At 44.4% G+C, this 21,195-nt stretch overlaps 1 protein-coding gene across 1 annotated transcript in view; it reads right to left on the bottom strand.

Moving 5' to 3' along the window:
- Positions 1-21,195, bottom strand: part of bcr (BCR activator of RhoGEF and GTPase) — a 75,077-nt gene that overhangs the window by 12,265 nt on the left and 41,617 nt on the right. Inside the window, 7 exon segments of the mRNA XM_062412727.1 lie at positions 5,902-6,042; positions 6,711-6,763; positions 6,889-6,949; positions 8,561-8,668; positions 13,486-13,671; positions 14,246-14,350; positions 20,084-20,268. Of these exon segments, the coding sequence (XP_062268711.1) occupies positions 5,902-6,042; positions 6,711-6,763; positions 6,889-6,949; positions 8,561-8,668; positions 13,486-13,671; positions 14,246-14,350; positions 20,084-20,268 (839 nt within the window).

Below are 21,195 nucleotides of genomic sequence, written 5' to 3'. Positions count from 1 at the left end.
AGCTAATGGGCTATAACGTTAACAAAATGCAGACATTTAGGATTTTACAGTCCATCTACTTCTGCTGGCCTGGCAGAACAAATAAAAAAAAAACTTCTTAATGCACTTTTAACTACTTTACATTATATTTCTCCACAGGACACCTCGTCCCTGATTTCCTCATGGAGCCCCCCCCCCCCTTCCTTCACAAACACAGAGATGCTGTCACTGGCAGAACACGTTGAAGTGGAGCTGATGCAAACTGCAGGAGAGCTCTCTGTGCTTACAAAACCTGACCGGACATCTGCTGGAAAGAAAGAGGAGGATCCTGCTGTGACGCTCAGTGTTTGTGCACGACGGAGAGGGCGAGGGGAAAGTGAGGGAGACGGGGCAATGAAAGAGATCATGTGTCAGAGAGGGGAAAGGAAACAGAGAGAAGAAGCCAGGGAGAGAGAGAGAGAAAGAGAGAGATGCTCCCAGTGGGATTGTTGTCATAGTGCAGTTTTCTTCCTGTAGATACCGAAACCACGTGATACTTCGCCAGCGCAGCTCCTGTGCTCCGAGCTGTCGTTGAGGCATCTCCTCATGGACTCACACAAAGAGCTTACAGCTGATTGCAATCGCACTCTGATCTTCAAAATGAAATACAACAGGAATTTATTTCCAATGGGAGGGGATCTAATTATTCATAACTACATAATGAAACCTGGCATCTTGTGATGGGAGAACATCCAGACGAGTGGCTCTCGGTGTGTCTGGTATTTGTCACCAGTGGCAACTGGGATGCCTCATTTGTCGATGATGAAATTCCACATCAGAAAACTGAAAGACGCTTTTAAATCATTGCTTCTTTTGCGCGGTGGCTCATCTGCTGCTGCGATGTCCTGATCCAGTGTGTGTAGCAACACAAACACGTCTGCTAAGTTTCCCCAGTACAGCTTCATCATTCAGGCGATTACCAAGGTTTTATGACTTCAATGACATGAGTCATGTGATTTCACTCTATATATAGCATGTTCACTGTGCAGCAGTCAAACTGCTACTCTTAGAGCTGTAGCATGTTATTATTAAATTGAACTTTAGGAATACTGTGTTATAACATACTATGAAGTAATACATACCAGTTAAAAGCACCACTGCACCATCAGTGTACAACAAAACATCTGATCTATGGTTGAGTTTACTTTTTTCTAGCTGGGCCAGTTTCTTAAAAACCCCAACATGTCAACCTCCACACATAAGGCTTTATTATCAAGTTACAGATTCAGACCTGGAAGACACAGGTATAATTTGTAGTCTAATCTACTATTGAGTCCATACATTAGCTCTGGTCCCAGCAGTGTGATACTCGTCCATGGAATAAGATGATCTCCAAAGCAACACAGGGAATATGTATTTTCTTTTACAAATTATTGCAGATTAATGAAAGGTTAGAGGAGCCTGTTGGACCTTCCCTCAACCCAGGGCCTGGTACATGTGACCCGGTGTCACTCTCAGTGCCAGAAGCAAACATTTTGGCCACAGAGCAAAGTGCAACTTCTAATATGGAGTTAATCTTCCAGTTCAGAGAAAGAACGCTTTCCTCTCAGATACCACAACGGAGATTCGAATCTGGAACCTTACGCTCAGAATCTACATTGTTTTCCAACAAGCCCAAATCTCCTGTGAAAATCATGACGAGTCAGCAGCAAATCCTCGGACTGGACCAGACCATTGATTGGATTATGGGACAGAAAGTACAGCAGTAGATTAGGTCGGGTTATTGCAGAGGAGGCACCTCACGCTGACTCGTGCAGATTACAATGAAGGGGTCAGCAGAATCAGCTGAAGGGAGGGACAGTAAAAGAATGACTGATGCTCTTTTGGGAGCCATGTTGGATTTGTTTTTCCTCGTTCAGGTGAGCGGGTTGGGCTTGAAGTGACCCGCTGCCCCACAAGCATCAGGGGTAATCCCCTCGTCCATTGATCGCACGATAAAGAGATGAGATAACAGGAGGGATAACAGCTAGATTAGGGATTTACGGGCGTCTTAACGGTGTGTGAGTGGTGATGAGGGATGAAGCGAGACAGGACACAAGTAAACAGTGAGACTGAAGAATCTGGTTTATCTGCACGTTCAGGTCCTTCCGCTGAAAGTGCTGAGCAGAGGTTTAAACCCGAATCGAGACTCTAGGAGCGTTCTTTATTGGATTGGAAGCTGAACTGCAGATCTAGGATCTATGAGGAATTATTCAATAAAGCAAAAAGCTCTGTTCACATGAGTTTATTCTAGTGGTGAAGTGCTGAATATCTACAGATTAGTTTAGTTCTTATCTATCCTTGGAAACCTGAAACCACCACCAACATGTAGCTGAGAAATGTAGCTGAGCTATAAATGTGTTTTAATTTGAGGGGAACATGAGGCACTATTTCAGTTTCATTGTTATATTTTTGGATGCATGCTTAATGTAATCTAGTTGATGCCCGTTTCTAAATCAGTAATCTGATGAATTAAAAATGTGCTTATGCAGCGGATTCGCTCGGCTTCCGGGGAAAAGCCATCTTCAATAAACCAGCGCATCAGATAACAGTGTGGAACAGCCAGTTATGGGGAAACGTGACTTTCTATATTTCTCTTAACAGCTGACCGGAACATCAGCAGCAGCAGCAGCGGAGTGGAAGAGGGGAGACGTGAGGCAGAGCGCTCTGACAGCACAGAGCGCAGATTAAATATTGACCATCTCCTGCAGGAGCCTCGCTCGGAGCGTGTGCACGAGTAATGGCATGAATTTACCAAAGATACGTGTTTATATTTAGAACGCATGCTCGAAGGGGCATCTCTGCGTTGTGGGTTTTGCTGTTGTGTATGTGTGTGTATGGGGATTTGTACTGATACAGTGGAAGGAAGATGTGCAGACGGATGAAAGTGGTGCAGGCGATTTATACTTGAAACACACACACACACTCCCATCAGCACCGTTTCTATCCCAAAGGCAAACAAGGCTCAGTGATTTGAGATTTAGGCAGCGCCATCGTTTGCTTTTATATAAAGCAGCTTCTGTTTGTCCCCTCCCATCATGTGGCAGGGCTTGGGGCCTCTGGGGGCCTCTGGGGGCCACTTGTGCTTCACAGCTCCTGCATGCTTCCACTGAACACACAACAGGTTACATGCTTGTGTGTTCACATGGAGGATGAGAGTATAAGATTGTTTTTGCCTCTTCTGCAACGATTGCATAATCGAAAAAGATCATTGCTTACTGCAGAGCATTGAACTTCAAACTTTTCCCAGGTTTGTTATTATTATTTTATATTTATTTCATTATTTTCATCAACATTTTGAAGCAGGATTACATGAAACTTAGTAGGAGGATGCAGTATGTGTCAGGGAAGAACCAGTTCAAATTTGGTGTGGATCGAAGCATTTTTTCATCATTTTCTCAGAGAATAATTAATGAATCATGATGAAACCCCCCCCCCCCCCCCGAAACAAATCTGGATTCCAGAGAATTTAAATGTGGTTTTATAAGGGACTGTTGGGCCCTGGCAGAGGAATGAGCTCTACCAAGCACCTTTCTATTCTTAAAGATGAACTCGCAATACTCTCAATAAACTCAATACCAAACCAGTGCTAGGAGATTCAGAGATATTTTAAAAACCCTTAGGTGCCGCCGACCAATAATTCACAGAAGTGCCAAATTAATGAATAATATTTCAATAAAAAGTTTGTCAGTTTGCTCACTGAAATCCTGAAGCTAATAAAGTATGTGTTGACATTTTCCATCACACAGAGTTAAACCATCAGTGTTATCAGAGGCCTGAGTCGCTCTTCAGATATCTAGGCACATAGAAAGTTCCGTGACAAACTCTGCTCTGAAGCGGATGTGTACAGACAACCTGGTAAAACCTGGGATCTCACTTTACTTGATTGTTTTGTGTAATTCTAGGTACTTAAACAGCGATGTGCTCTACTCGGTGTCGTTAAGATTCTTCTTCACCGTTGGATACACAACAGGAGCTCCTCTTCTTCTCTAGGTAATGACTGTTGTCCTTTCAAGCGTCTAACATGTTGCAGCTCAGTCGGTGAAACGCTGACAAAAACCCGGGGCACGTTATACACTCCTGTCTATGGAGAGGTACGATATAATGAGGCCCATTGATTTCCATGTGCTGCTTTCATGTATCCATCGTAAATATTTGATGACTGGTGTGGAGGTTTGGCCAGACTGGGATGGAAGTGGGGCCTGCGGGGATAGATGGCAAGTGTGTGTGTGTGTGTGTACTTGTACTTAAATATTTGTGAGGACAATTTTGAGCATAGACCGTTACGGATGGAGGAGATTTTGACCGGTGGGTCCTCGATTTTTCATGACTTGGTTTTGGGGTTAGGGTTCGAATTAGGTTGAGGTTGAGGTATTTACTTCTGATGGCTAATTAGGGGAAAGGGTCTGGCAAATGCATATTACCTGTGAGTGTCCTTGCTAAGATAGAAGCACAACAACGGTGTATGTGTGTGTGTGAGGAAGTGTGTGCCCGTTCAGAGGCAAACAAGAGCCAGAGAAAGAGAGTGGGTGAATGGAACAGAGAGTAGGAAAGAGTGTTTGTGTGTGTGTGTGTGTGTGTGTGTATGGGTGCGGTAATGACCCCCCGGTGGGCAGAGGGTGGAGCTGACGGAGCCTTTACGCTCGCTCGCTCCTCTTCTCCGTTTATGAATAATTAACACGGAATCTGCCAGTCAGAGCCGACCGGTGGCTCATTACAAGGCATTATGTACGGCAGTGTCACGCAAGCTATCAATCAAGACGCATCCACTCATGTGCGTCAAGTCATCTCCGGGGATGAGAGAGACAGTGGGGGGTAGGGTGTAAGAGTGTGTGTGTGCATGTGTGTGTGCGTGTGTGTGTTTGCACTCGGGAGATGGAGCGATGGTGGGGCCAGTGAGAGACGCAGCGCAAACAGAGAATCACCCTCAACTACGCAACCCATGGATAACCATATAAGGGCATGGGCTCTGCTTTAGGCTGCAGATTGGTGGCCCCTCCGCCGTCACACTGTCATCTCACGGTGACTTCAAGGTCTTTTTAGAGGGGCGGGGTCATGACATCATCATGCTCAGCAACCTGCATGAGACCTAAACTGATGAAATGTTGGGAACAAATTTGATCTACAAGGTAAGCATCAACTGTCTGTAGAATCATGGGGGGGGGGGGGGGATTTTAGATGTTTTGTTATAATGACCATTTTGTATATAGAATGTAGCCATATTAGGTTTTGCCATTCTCACACACACACACACACACACACACACACACACACACACACACACACACACACACACACACACACACACACACACACACACACACACACACACACACACACACACACACACACACACACACACACACACACACACACACACACACACACAAACACACACACACACAGTGTATCTGTGTGCAGCACGAACAGTCTTGGGTTCAGTATCTTGCCCAAGGACACTTTGACATATGGGGGAGACTGGTATTCAAACCTCTGGTTGGTGGATGACCCGCTCTACCTCCTTAACCACAGCTGCCCAATAATTCACACATTCCTGGCACAGTGGTCAGGGGCAATTTGGGGGTTGAGTGTCTTGCCCTTAGGCATTGAGTGTTCAGACTGGAGAAGCCGGGCATTGAACCGCCAACCGTCTGGTTAGTGCACTAACCACAAGCAGTTTCCTTTAAAGCCAGTGAGACCAAATTCATTAAAGTTGTAGAGTTTGGTTTTTGTGATGTAAGGTTGAATGTATTTTATGTAGCATGTTACCGAGATGATAGACAACTGTCCTGCCCAGAGAAAAAACAAACACATTTCTCCAATCAGGTCTTTCAGTAACCTGGAGCCAATGCTCCATATTATGTCCCCTGCAAAGTGGGGCTTGTTCTGCTTTGTAAATCTCACCTCTCCCTTCTTGACGGTCATAGACTGGCGCCGGGGTGTCGTCTCCTCATTGATGCTCGACAGGAAGTTCTGGGAGATGCGCAGAGCGTCCTGCAGCAGAGCGTGGTCCGGGTGGCTCGTGGGCGTGTGTTTGAGTAAGTCCTGCATGAACAGGAGTGAGGAAGAAGTATTAACTCTCAAAAGCAGCAAATTGAGCTAAAAGCACACATTTATATGTATGTGCAACTAAAAGTTACAACATGGGATATTCAAGCATGTTCGTCTTTTTTTCCCATTTAAGTCCTTTGATGCACAAACGGTTCAGTCAACCTCTCACTGAGATGTAAGAGGTTTCAGACCTGTGATGTCAGGTCTGAAAACAGAACTTACAGGTTATTACTTTTTTATAAATGCAATAAACTAAGCCCTAGGTTGGAGCAATAAACGGTCACGCAAAGTATTAAGACAGATGTTTTTGCATTTTCAGTAAATCTCAAAACTGAGACTGAAACAAGAAGTTTACACAGGAAGTAGAACAATCAAAAGTTGTTTGCGTTCTTCTCTGTTAAAAGTACGAAACACATGAAACTTGGAATAAATAAATGTTCACATCCCATGGTGGCTTTACAAAAAGCCATTTTTGATCTATAGCCTCACTGTATCTTATAAAACTCAGCATTGAAATTGTATTTAATCTGAATCTGTTTACAGAGCCTAAGGTGGGTACTGTCTATTTTTTGGGAGATGGAAATCTGTGTCAATTTCTGAGAGAAATCATAAAACACAACAGGGTTTTTGGAATAACATTATAAAGGAACACTTTTACTTACATGAAGTACCAATGTGCTACGTGTTACTCTGTCCACTGGTTTATATAGTAAAGCTGTAGAATAGAAAGAAGAGAAATCAGACTCAATTGTTTATATCACAGATTTATATATACATACATATTTGATTTTACATGATATTTGAATATTGGCAGAAGTAAAACCCGGCACAGTGACTGACCCTCTAGTGAGTTCTTGCCCGTCTGGTCCTTGCAGTCTTTGGGGCTCCTCACCTTCAGGTTCTGTTTGGAGACAAAAGTAAAGTCCAGACATTGAGATAGAAAAAACCTTTTTATAAACCGTCATTAAAACCTGTTCGGTACAGTTAAAATATGCAAAAACACGACCAGGTTATTATCTTTGCTGGAGCTATGAGGTCACCCACTTTAAAACTAATTATGCCATCCTCAGCAGCTTTCCCCCCACCTCCACCATCTTGCTCAGATGGTTCAGAGTCATGCATCATTACTCGGACCATTAACAAGCGTCCATGATGAATTCCCCAGGCTGCGTGTAGACCCCAGCGTCGATGCTAACCGGTTGCCCTCATAAAACATAGACGAAGATGGATGGTGTATCAGAGATGTGCCACATGCTGGAAAACGTTGGGGGAGAAACGGCACAAGAGCCCAAAGAGTTTGTCGTCACACTCTTGCTACAACTGAATTTTATTTTTATCCCACTGAGCTAAATTAATAAAGAGGTGAACATTTGCAACTTTAATGTGCATTTTATATTTCAAATACAGAGTTAATGCTGTAAGAATATTTCTACAAGGATGAATCTGAACTCTTTTTTACAGAATATGCAGTTTGTGTTTTCCCAGTTGAATACAACACCAGTGAGAAGGTCGATAACCAGTTTAAACCAGGGCCAGTTTTGTTATATCAGCATCCAAAACTCGATTTGAGGCAAGAGAATAAGTGTTTGTCCGCGAGACAAGAAATTGTTCCGAGCCACCGCAGCTCTTGTGTTTGGGGAAAAGATAAGTTTATTAAGCCGTCACGGCTCGTCTACAGTCTGTGTACGAATACACTGACTGTGTACGAATACACTGACTGGTGCAATACTGAGCTCAAATTCTCCTGGTCGGACGTGAGTAGGAAGCTGAGACAGAAAATACCAACCACCAGCCTCAGTGTTGTACCATTTTCTGGATTTAAATGCATGTGTAGCAGATAAATAATAATAACACACATACAGAGTAAATGGCCCCTGGCTATGCTTGTGCAGAAATACTGAGCAGAACATTCAGATTTAAATGCAGTGAGATGATAAAAGCTGCGTGGGTGAATAATGGGATAGTGTTCTGAAAGTACAGTACATCAGGTACAAAGTAAAAAGAGCTGTAAGAGACTCTCTCTATACAGCACAACTCTGAAACTGTTCCTATATACTTCTATCATATATAACACTGTGTTTGTGTGATTAGGTAACAGTGTGTTTCTCTTATGAGTGTGTAGAACTATCAAATACTTTTAAACAACATTTTGGGGTAAATTTGGTTCAAATATTCTCCTGTGATGAATGTTAAAGTGAACTCTACTTAACTTGTATCTAAATTAGACACAGCATTGCTTCATACATCAAAGACAGAAGAAACCCTGGTGAAAGTGGATTGGATAATTTGCCGGTATGCAGGGGTTAAGTGTCTGACTGACTGATTTGACACGGTGCTACAGTGATCCCATAACTCAAAGAGATCAGAGCGACAACTTTGCAACAACACTGAACCGTTAAGTTTCGGTCTAATGCCTTCACCCACATTTACGGTATCGCTTTCAATAAACACACACGTGACTATCACCGCTCGGCACCGCTTTCTCTGGTGTTCTCCCTCCCGCCCGACTTACCTCGGAGATTTCTGCAAACTGTGTGTTCGCCTGGCAGCACTTCTCCGCCGTCTCCACGGCCAGCTCGTAGTTGTCCACAAACGCTCGGTAAACTCCGAGTTGGCTGGCCTGATGGAGAGAGAGACAGGGAAACAGAGACATGGTGTTAATGTAAAGAACAGTCAGGAGATGTTAAGATGTTTGATGGTAAATTCAACCCTCGACTGAGGTCCAGTTAAAAAATTAAAGAGCAGACCTGTCCATCACTCTCTATTCATTATGGTCAAAGTCAGTCTCTGTATATTAACAGATAAATAAAAAAAAACTTCAAATTCAAACAGCCTTCATCACTTATTCCTAATCTTATCTTCCACCTCTTCATCCCTTTACTACTCAACTGCAACACTAATGCTGCTGTAGATATTTGCTTTCTTAACAGTGATGAGTCTTTACAGTATTGTGAAATAAATGTATTTGAGACTTCAGGGGCACTCAGAGTATCATCAGTATAATTATTCATTTTATTCTAAAGGGGGGAATGCAGGAAGCAGCTTAATGTATCGGCCCTAATGAGTCCTTCCTAAAGAAGTAAAGCTAATGCACTGACAATGAGGGGCGGGACGATGCCATTTGTCATCACTACACCTGGCATTTCATTTGTTTGAGAAAAATCCAAGTGCAGAAGAGAAATCCGAGCGCTACCGCTTCACACAGGCCTCAAAGCAAAGAAATCTGCCCAGGTACCAAAATATAATAGAGTGCGAGCACACAGCTTGAGCACAAGCAAATCCAAACACCAGCAGGGGCTATTTGAGTGAGAGCATTCAAAAACCGAAACTTGAAATCCATCAAAGTCCTGCTCTGAAACTGAGAGACCACAGAGGTAACAATCAGACAGATGGATTCACAGCCCTCTCTTCATACTCAGTTAGTGCAAACACCTCAAGCTTCTTTTTAACTTCTTTGACGAGTGAGGCACTTTATTTCTGCACGTTTTGTTGTTTTCTGAATCTTAACTATCGACAATATGAAGCTCAAACTTTAAGATTATCACAAATTTCAATACGAGATGAATAATCCTTGTCTTTTCGTGATGGAAAAAGAAGATTCAGTCCAGTGCGCTGCGTCTGGGGAACTGTGACCTCCAGACGATCCGCCGACACCACCAGCAGAAGCACAACACAGATCGCTGTAACAACAACAACAACAACAACAGCACAGGAACCGCGGTACCCTTCGCCGGCTGGGCCCGTCGCCTTGGAAACCGAGGGGGACCCGCACTGTGCCGGGGTGAGTAATTAATGATCGGTGAAACAGAGGCTATGAAAGCACGTTTTGGAAAGCTGCGCGGGTGAGTCAGATTCCGGCAAACGCTGCCTGCCAGCGCTGAGATCCATCTCCACGGCAAACAAAAGGACAGTCAATCCTCCTGAACAAAAGCCAGAGGACGAGGGGCTGCAGCAGCGGAGACGTGGGCTTTGTGTGTAATGTGGAGTTTCACCCGAACCTCTGAAAGGAAATAGCTCCGAAACTCTCACCTGAGTGTAGCGGACACACGAGTGCATCGAATTACCAGCTTTAAAGCTCTCTGTGACCTTACTAATAACACGTCAGACCTTTTAGGGTAACCATGAGCCAGTGTGAAGGTATAATTTTTTTGGCGGAGCTCAGGAATTCAGTCCATCATGACCCCACAGAGCGAGGAGATTGTGTTTTCGTAGGCGTTTATTGGTTTGTTTGCAGGAATTCCTCAAAAAGGGCCTAAAGCGATATTCATCACAGTTTGTGGAGAGGGGTGGCCACGACCCCAGAAGAGCCCATCTGAGTTCTGGTCCGGATCCAGGATTTATTTTTTTGCAACTTTGTTCAACAAGATGGGGGGGGGGGGGGGGGGGGGGGGGGGGGGGGGGGATTTCTTAGGGTGATTAACATCAGGCATGTTTATGATTGTATTCAAATGTCATGCAGATCTGATGAAAAAGGGATCTAGTGAATTTAATTGTGTAAATTCATATTTTATGTAAAACTTATTTTTAACTATTTTTTTTTAACTCATTGATATAGTTCATCATCATGTCTATTTGTGTTTGAGAATTCTATTGCTCTCATTATTGCAGAATTTCTTTGCCTTGATTCTTTGCCTCCCTTTGAACCTTGCATTCGACAATTCTACTATTAATATTAATAGTATATCATTGTTGTTATTATCATTAATGGCCCACATCTATAAAACAATGACTATAACTATCCACAACTGAGCTCATTCATTCCTATCTTAACTATTTTGAGGCAGACCCTAACCTTCCTTACATGACCTGAAGTTTTCGAAACAACATTTGCACTTATTGTGTTACTGCCGGCAGTTTGACTATGTGTGTGTGTCGTACATCTGAAATAAGAAAGAAACAAACAGCAGAAATGGTCACCCTAAAATATTGGCTTGTGAATTTCATGCATCAAAATCGTCTCAAAATGGATCAAGTGCTTCCAGGGAGAGGTAAAAAGTGGTGGAAAAAAAGAATAGTGGAGAAATTTTCACAATCCTGTGTCCCGCCCTGGGCCACACAATCTGCACCATTCAGAGCGTGACAGTTCGACTGTGTGAGAGCGCGTCTGCCAGCCGCGTCCACCGAGCGGCACGAGACGGCGTGAAGGCTTTACCGAGCGTTCGGCTGCGGCTGCAATGTGTGAGAAAGCAAAAAAATGGCTTTAGGTGATGAAAGAACGTGTCGGGGTGTTTGGATTTCTCAGTTGGGGATTTGTCTTGTAGTGAGACTCTGTGTGGAAAACAACATTAGGAAGAGCAGCCTCATGACGCACCACGGCTGGGGATGAATTTAGCCGCTTGCTTTGTGAATGAGTCGAGCAGATATTCATTCTCAAATACTTGGCAAATACATTATGACGTTTTTTGCCTGGAAAGCAGAGAAAGAGACGGTGAAGCTGAAACTAGGAGTTACAGATCCAGAATTAGGAATTGAAGGCATCTCTATCCAAAATGTGACTTGGTGGTGTGGTATGTGGTACGGTGTACGTCTAGCCTTAGATTTAGACATCCTGTGTTCTCCCGATCATTGATGTTAAAGCTTCGGAACACAGATAATCCAAGTACTCGTATTTCCTCCAACACACACACACACACTAAATAAATACAGCGCAAATGGTTGTGAGGCCAAACAAAGGATCAGTAGGTTTCCTTCTTCCTCCACATATCCACGAGCATCCTTGGTCGTTAATCTCTGCAGAGCAACAGTCAGTTTATCTCCGTCTGTCTCTGAGGTGTAAAACCTTCACCTCTTCGCTGAGTACCAAGTGTTTAGGAGAACCAGGCGCACATGTTTGATTTAGCACAATTTCCAGCCTTCAAACGATTCTCCCCGACACTCACGCTCGTAACCCGTCACCAGCGCTTTGCCTCTTCCTCTTTTCCCACTCTCGTCTCCTGCTCTGATGTCTCACGATTCCTAAAAGAACTTGTCTCGCAGACTTCAGCGTCACGGCGAGACGGCTCTATCAGAGTCACAGCAGCCGAAATCTACTCGGATACCCTCTCATCCTCTTTCAGCCTAAACCCCCCCCTCCATTCTTTGCCCGTATCTCCTCCTCTGCTCCGATCTCTTCCTCCCTCCGTCTCCACCTCCTAAAAGAAAGACTGACGTGGAACATTTTGCTTCTTTTTTTTTGTGTAGGTTCAGCGTCTTCTCATCCAGGCTTTTATTATCTACTGTCTGGAGGGAAGAAATGGGACAGAGACTGTGGGATGCACTAGTGTGTCTGTGTGATTGTGTGTGTGTGTGTGTGGAGTGACAACCACAGCCAGATTGTTGATACCGATAGAAAAAGTGTAAATACAGCGGGTACAAAAAAGGCATGTCTTTGTCAGGCTGACGTAATGGCTAAAAGCAGACAAAGGAAATGGGCTCTCGTACATTCACCCGAGCACCAGACGAAGCCGATTTTCACTCCATCTCCTAAATAAAGCTTCAACAACAATAGCTCTCATGCACTGTTCACAGACTCCAGCCACTCTGCTCACTATTTATTCACCACCCATATTAGAACCATGAAATCTGTTTCCCGGGAACCAAGAGCAGTTTATTGTGACCGAGGAGCAGTTTTTAGAAAGAAAATATATAAACGAGCATCTAAATAAAGTATTTGTTTAAAAAACACAAATTTATATTGTGCCCGGTGGACTGCAAGGTGAGTCCCCAGGGAAGAAAAGGCTGATGGGATACGTTACTAAGAGAGCGAGAGTGAAAGAGAGAGGCTCCTATTTATAGCAGCTTCTTCAAGACACAAAGCACACAGTGGAGTGATGGACTCAGAAAGGCGGCATTGTGAAACATGCATGCACCTCCCTCTATGTGTAAGTGTCTGTGTGTGTGTGTGTGTGTGTGTGTGTGTGTGTGTGTGTGTGTGTGTGTGTGTGTGTGTGTGTGTTCGAGCACATGTGAATCTGAGGGGGAAAAAGACAGAAAAGAGAGAGAGGGAGAGTGAAGGAGACGCTGGCGGGAGAGAGGGGGAGAATATTTAGGACGGAACTAACAAATGATTCATTGTGGGTTAATTGACCCATTGTGAAAATGATTAAATAGACCCAGTGTACGTTTGGCTCGGACGTGTTTGGCAGAAACGACCAGAAAGGAAAGGAGAGAGAGCGAGAGAAAGAAGAGGGGGGGAAATGGGAAGAGAACGACAATTCAGATTTAATTTGTCCGGATTTAACATGATAAAGGAAAAGAATCACTACAAAAATCTAATCGACATTTTTTTTATTGGTTTATTGAATTAGCTGATGGAAAGCCTCCCGATTCTAGAAATGACATTAATGTGATAGGTGTGTTTTGAGTGTCCCCTTGTCACTTGTATCAGGGGTAACTTCCCATTACAACCTCAAATGTCCCGAAAACCAAACCCCACATCTCTCTCCGTTCCCCCCTCACCAGTTTCTGGAAGAGGTCCCCGACTCTCTGGTGGTGGCTCCACTGCTGCACGCGGGGCAGGAGTCCGTCGTAGAACTCCTTGTGGATCTCGTACAGCTCAGGCACTTTGAAGAAGATGGTTTCTATCTGGGCCACGGTGAGCACGGGCTGCGACGTCGTGGCTGCAGCCTTCAGAGGCTTCATGGGCTGGGGAAGAACCAACAGTAGAGACGACAGATGTGACACAGGCTCTTTGCATACAGTGCAAGTGTGGGTGAACTTTAAGTCCTTTACAGAATGACTCAGGCTTCAAGTACAGAATAATGATTCGATCACAAAAGCAAAAAGAAGTTGCAGGTGTGAGCATGTTGCTTTTAAGCACACATTTAAACCATTTGTGTTTATTCTGAGTTGTGTTCCTGTTAGTGGGAGAATCAAAACAGTAAAGTTGTTTGCCATGAAACTATGAATATCCCACCGAGTCATTTAATCCGTTGCCAGAAGAAAGATAACGATGGCAGCATCTATGAAGCAACTGAGTCAAGAACTAAAGGGACATTAAACGGGCCATTAGCATTTATTTCTACTTGTGGCCACAGAGGCAGAAGCAATTATATTTCTAGATATGACAAGTGGCACCAAAGACAAACAAGTGAGTGATCTACCCTTGAGCAATCATAAATTTCTGGAAAAGTTCCAGAAAATGTCCGGACCAACCAACTCTGACATTTCCGTTCTCACATTGAATATCTGTAAAAGAGCAGCTTGTGTGAGTTCTCACCAGCAGCAGAGCCTCCAGGTGACTGAGGTACGATTCCTCTGTGTTCAAGATCCCAGACAGGACCCACTTCCTCATCTCCAAACCTTTCTCCAGGTCACATTCAGTCTGCAACAAACACACAGAAAAACACATAGCGTTACAACAACATCCAGGAACATTGTTAACTGTTTTCAAACTGGAACACGACATGAAACAACATTCAAAGCATCGCGTTATCCCTTAAATCTGCTCATTTCAAGAACCTCTAATACGACTTGTTTGAAACTCCTGCAGGTTTTTCCGCTCGTGAGCGCTGCAGTCTGGAGAATCAAACGGCAACAATTGCACCTGCTAGTCATCCTCCCCGGTTTCCTCCCCTCAGCCCAGTCAAAGCTCACGGAGGAGTGCGGACATGAAAGAAAACAGAGAGACAGACAGAGATTCCTCGGGCTGTCTTGTTTAACCACCAAGTCTGAAATAACTCCAACAGGCAGGGTCTCCTGTGGGAACAGGGTTGACTTATAAATATGTGTGTGTGTGTCTGAGAGAATGTGGCAGTGCCAAGTGAGGGTGCACACACACTCGTACACTGACACACACCGAGTCCAGGGTTGGTACGCTGAAGCATCCGGCCCCTCAGGCCATGAGGAGGAGGAAAGAGAGAAGGAAAATTGGGAGGAAGGGTGAGGAGGAGGAGAGGAAAAGATTGAGACTTAAATTAGATAAAGGATAATTAAGAGAGGATAAAGAGTGGAAAGAGGGCAGACATGAAGAAGAGGTAGAGGGCCAGGCTTCATTCAGCCTGTGTTTGACTGTCTGGAATTGAGATGGGGTAAAACAAAGGCGATATGATAAAGGTCAAATGGAGAACTTTCTATTTATTTTTCAGATTAAAAGCTCGGCTCAGTCTTAAAATGCCGCAAAAAGTGAAAAATTCTAATGACAATTCCCTTGAGCCAAAGGTGATGTCATCAAATACCTTGTTTTATAATAAAAGTTACATAAATAAAAAAATAATAAAAGTAGAGAATTACCATATTTGAGACTCTGGACTCTGCAGAGTTTCCAACATATTATAAATACACATCATAAAAAGATGGGCAGTCTTTTTACGGGCTGGATGCCTGTGGGTTTTATGCATTTATTTAAGTGAGAGAAGGTTAATGTTTCCGAGGCCACTGCATAAGCAGATTCTGGCCCCGAGGATTATGAAACCCAGTCCAGGGTTTTTTACGGCCTCAGTGTTTGCACGGGGCCAAACGACTAAATAACCTGTTGGCCAAAAAACATGATTTAAAAGCCTCACGCGAGCCGGCACGTCATAAATTCAGATTTAATTCCAGCGACTCGACGGAAGATATTGTGAACAATTACAAACAGCACTCAAACTGTACACGTCGTGATTACAGTTTAATAACCATCAATCCTTTACGATGGCAGCTCTGTGCTGCTTGGACCAGGTTGCGTAATGGAGTCATGTAAAAGAGAGCTGGAACATAATTCATAGACGCCGCACTCGGCTCTAGTTTTCTCACCATCTCAGCCAAAGATAATAACGAGACATTACTTGATTTATTAATACAAATTTAAAGATATCAGACAGACCAAAAGTGGAATGGGATTTGCGGATTCTCCTCTTTATCTTTCCTCATCTTAAATAGTTCCCTTCACTGAGAGACATGAACTATTTGCATTTTCTTTCTCCCTCTGTCTTTTTCTTTCATACGTGAAGGATGAAGGGATTGATTGTGACACACGTGTATTATGCATCATTATGGATCTGCGCTGGTAATAACATCAGTATCCTCTCTAAAAAATGCTTTGGTTTGCGTATTATGGTGAGGCAGAGCAGCAAAGTTTTCTGTATTGCAAAAAAAAGGGCACTGGGAGTAAAAAAGTCATATTTCTATGATTTATGAATGCTTTTAAATGTGTTACGTTGGATTGCAGCAGCTTTAAATCCGTTTGTCTCTGCTGACTTCGAAAGAGAGGAAAGCCTCGGGGAGCGAACGGAGCCCCCTGAATGTTTGTAAATGAATCAAAAATGAATGGAAAATACTGAGCTACAAGTATCAGCATGTGCATGTGTCACTTTGACCCTCACTAGAAGTACATGAGACACATGAGCGTCCATTTCAAGCATCACAAAAGAAAAGGAGGAAACGGCCGCATGTTACTGAGCTGCAGGAGGGGAGACGGGAGTCATAAAGTGTGTACTCATCCTCTCAGACCCCCAGACGACTCCCCAAGGAAGGACCCACATCTCCAGACATATCATCTTTTATTCATCGCCGTTGCATCTAATGAGCCCCTCTCTGGGATCACACTGAAGGCTTGTCTGTCTGCATTTGTTTCTCCGTCATCAAAAAAGTTAAAACAAAAACACAATTTCCCTGCTCGAAGTAGAATTTAGTCGAATTTAGGTTTGTGTGTCTCTGTCCTCGCATAATAAAATCTAGTATTTCACATTTAAACCCCATTCGGCGTCAACAAAGCCCCTCAGCGGAGGAACACAGTTTAGTGTATCCAGTTTGCTTCTGATTTGTTTATGCGCGGATGATGTTTCCAGGAGGTTTCACGGGGATCAATACAAACAGTGTTTATTGGAACAGCCTGCCGTTGTTGCTCAGGAGGCAGAGATAGAATAACAACATTATTCTCCATCGCCGTCTCTCCTTCCTCCTCTCAGGTTGGAGGGGATGGAAGTGAGCTTGTTCCACACTTTATTAACCCTTTTAAATGTTCAGTTTGTGAATTCTAATCTGTTTAGCCGCCTGCTCTGCCCCCCCGTCTCTTTGTGAAATATCTAACGAGATCGCTTCCCGACTCAGCACGACCGTAAAGGAGCCTTTTTCCGAATGATCCTAGAGGAGAAAACCAGGTTTCCTCCGGGTGTTTGATTCTTGCATGTTGACGGAGCCATGTCTGCCTGAGGTGCTCGACATATCGGATTGCCTGCGATGCTGCATCACGCCACGCTTTTAATTATAAGACAGCATGCTGTGCAAGCACCGAAGCTTCATTACAGACGTGATAGATTACAACGAGGCAGATTTTCATCTCACTGAGCCTCCTAATCCGGTGAAGTTGGTCAGATGGACGTTTAGTGCTGACTTAGTAGAAAAGGAAATTGCCTCCCTCTGGTTGTGGCCTTAATGTCGGTAAGGGTGGTGGGGGGGGGGTCATGTGGATGTGGGGGGTTAGGGCTTGTCTGTTGTATTCACTACTGTTTTTGAGGAAAGTGCATAGAAAAAAAGACTTTCCAATTGAATGGAGAAAATTACTGATCCGGTTCACTTCCTTGATATCATCGCCACTGTAAAATCTTTTTTAGTTTTATTACCAGTGAAATGAACATCGTCATTGTTCCAAGATTACATCATCCGAGGCCAAATCAAAAAACAATCCTGCGAATCGCTCCTGCTTCTTTTTCTAACTTTTAATGTCGTCTCAACTTCCTGCCATTGGTCGTGAAACTATCGTGGACTATCCAAAGAAACAGGGAAGTTCTGATAGTCCTAACGTTGTTTCTCTTCTCTCTCCTCTTCTTCTACTTGGTGATTACACAAATAGAGCGGTCTCTGGTTGTCCTTGAGTGGCCTTCAAGTACCATACGTCTCAAAATGTACTATGAATAGAAAAGCGTGTGTTGGTGAAAGATGTGGTCAGTGTGTCTGACAGATTGTTATAAAAGAACATATCACAGCACAGGCGTCACACACGACAGTAGCTGACTTCCAATCACCGACCCCCCCCAGTGCGGGAAGGAGTCGGATTATTATGAGAGAACACGATCCGCTGAGGAAAATTAGATCAGCAGCAGTCCCGCTGATGGTGATGACTCATCAAAGTGACGTCATAGAAGCGTCAGCTCCCTCTAAGCCAATCAGAGCCCGTCTGGTCTCTGACTCATCAATTAGAGCGGCAGGCTGGGACGCTGTTGGATGAGGGGGCGGGCCAAGGGCAGATCAAGGACGACGGTAACTCCATTTTCTTGGCAGTTATCGAAAGCCTGTCTAGCTGCCTGGAGAATTCACTGATGAATTCATTGTTGGGATCGTCCGGCGCTGCTTCTGTCAACCCTTAACACAGACACACAGACACACACACACACACACACACACACAGACACACAGACACACAGACACACACACACACACACACACACACACACACACACACACACACACACACACACACACACACACACACACACACACACACACACACACACACACACACACACACCCACCCACCCCCACCCCTCGTGGTTTCTGCCTCAGAACTTGAGTTTACTCAGCAAATCCTCTTCAACAAATTCATCATCCTGACAAAAAAACATGAACACAAGACAAGACACTGGTTGTGCAAACTCAGGCAGAAATGACATCCTGACAGTGTGTGTGTGTTAACATGCATGCAAAGAGATTAAAATCAGTGAGAGTTCCCGAGCTCACAGGTCAAAGGTCGGGGTGCAGTCAAGTGATTCATCGTTTATTGGCAGATGCGAGCCATCCATCAGATTGACAGGCGCTGGCTGGCTCTCCTGCTCAGACAGAGAGCAGAGACTGAGGGGGCTGAGTAACTGATACCGCTTCGTGACCACTGATGCGATTACTTCCACCAAGGGCACAGTGGAGAGGATCAGTATTAGCTTATTACATTCTCCCATGATACCCCTCCATTCTAATCCAACATATGGCTGGAGCACGTTCAGCAGCTACCTGCAAACACGTCTATGGGGCAGAAAATAATGACTCAACGACGAGGGCAACTGGGAAATTGTAGAAATAAAAAAGAAATGTGGCTGATTTATGGTAAAAAAAAATAAATAGGTAAGGACCGCACTGGTGTGGTGGAGAGGGGGCTGTGCTGTGAGCTCTTGGTGGTGACCTACAGAACGAGAGCGTGAATACAAGCAGCTGAAATGGGTTCCTGAGCTCAGCCGTAGAAGTAGAGCAAGGAGATTTGAAGGCAAAGTGAGGTAGCTCAGGCGTGTTATCAGGACGAGTTTTGGAATTTTATTCGGTACACCCAGGTGGGAGAAGACCCAGGGGTAGACCCAGAACTCACTGGAGGGACTACAAATCCCATCTGGACTGGGAACGCTTTAGGATCCCCCAGGAGGAGCTGAAAATCTAGGCTGGGGACCGGGAAATCTGGAACACCATTCTATCTTGCCTAAGCAGACGTGAATGGATGGATGGATACATACGTATAAATAATACATATACGTGTATGTAGCGTGAAATAGATCCTGGCTGTAGCATTCAAGACCATTCTCATCTTTGCTGACTCTGGGGTTGTGTGTGTGTGTGTGTGTGTGTGCAAGTGTTTGTATGTGCGCATGTGTGCAGCCGTGCGTATGTGTGCCAGACGTCATAGATCACCGCTTTTCCCTCTGCAGACAAGAGAGAACGAAGGAAGGAGGGTAAGAGGATGAAGGCAGTGACAGGGGTGATGGAGGTGATAGGTAATGCTGCCTAATACCCTGGATGAGAGAAAGCCAGACTCTTACAGGGGATGAGTTTCTTCCCCGGACGACTGGTTCTGAGGTTATAATGGCGGGAGAAATTGTGCTTTATCAATCCTCTTTAATGGCAGATTTGATTTCTCATCAATTGACAGCCTCTGATGGCTTAGGATTGCTGTAAGAATAGATTAGCATACTTCCTGGACTGTTTTGAGGTCAACGTATAAGCCAGTGAATAGTGATACCAGCCATAGAAATGTGAAATATATCATATTATATTATTATTTAGGGAAAACAATATATTGATTTTAAGTCGTTTAATAGCTGATTTGCTTCATCTTTACATCACTGACATGATACACTGGGCGGTGGGATGTCATACAGACCGATTTGGAGGACTCCAGCGACCCCGAGGAGAGGGTGTCCCGGCTGCTGCGGCTCTTGGAGCTGAGGTGCGGCGAAGACGACGGCGAGTCATCGATGTACGGCAGGATGTCGTGGTGCCGCCGCTGCTCCTCGGCGCGGTCTGCATCGTAACCGTATGAGGGGGGGGTCCCGGTGAAGTGACCATCTGTGAGAAGAGAGGAAGAAACCATCAGTTAGTGTCCATGAATCAGGTACATCGATATACAGCAACTGTATTAAGTTCAGATACTCATTTAGACTTTACTCAACTTGCAAATCACCAAATTCATGCTTATTGTGAAGCTTTCTGTGCTGTACTCAGTTTTAACAAAGGTGAGATACTGTAATACTGATATTTGCTGACATTTTTCATATTTTCATATTTTTTGCTCGTGTTAAGTTTATTCTGATTTAACCTGACATCCTGATGCACCGCTGGGCAGGATCACAGTGAAGCTGCATGCACAGAAGTTCGTCACGTGCTGCAGAATTAATTTGGCTAATTAAAGCAGCTCTGGAAACTGGGGCACACCAAATGAGTTTCCCCCCTGCATCTTTGTTCATGCATTCATAAGCAAAAAAAAAACTCACACAACGCTCAACAAGAGAGGGAGCACTTGAAAAGGCCCGACAACAAACTGGGTCAAGGTTCGAATCATTTCAGATCCGAGTGCAGCACCTCTAGGGAAATTTTCGGCAAACCGCACTCTGACCTGCTTCTGTGACAGGCCCGGTGTCTGTGGGGAAACAGCAGCTCTACTGTCACAGAGGGGTCCAGACTATGATTACAAGGGCTGCTCATTAAAACGGGAGGTGGAGAGAAACAGATTGAATCGATTTTGTTCAAAGTTCAACCAGTGACTTCCGCTAAACATGACGAGTAGAACAGTTCAGCTACCGGGAGGAGAGGGTGCAGTCAGCGGTTCTGGGAATCTGGTGTGCAACAGCTGAGGGGAAGACATCATAAAATCTCTGCACGTCACAGAAGAGCTTTCTGCTCATCTCCCCCCACTTCAACATTCAACAGAGACGAGAGCCGGGCCTCCTCAAAGCTGACTCAGACCAATAACATGCCAGAGATGAACACAAACAC

This window comes from Platichthys flesus, chromosome 19 (genome assembly GCF_949316205.1).
Source record: "Platichthys flesus chromosome 19, fPlaFle2.1, whole genome shotgun sequence".
NCBI lineage: Eukaryota > Metazoa > Chordata > Actinopteri > Pleuronectiformes > Pleuronectidae > Platichthys > Platichthys flesus.
This window is presented reverse-complemented; position numbering and strand designations above follow the sequence as displayed.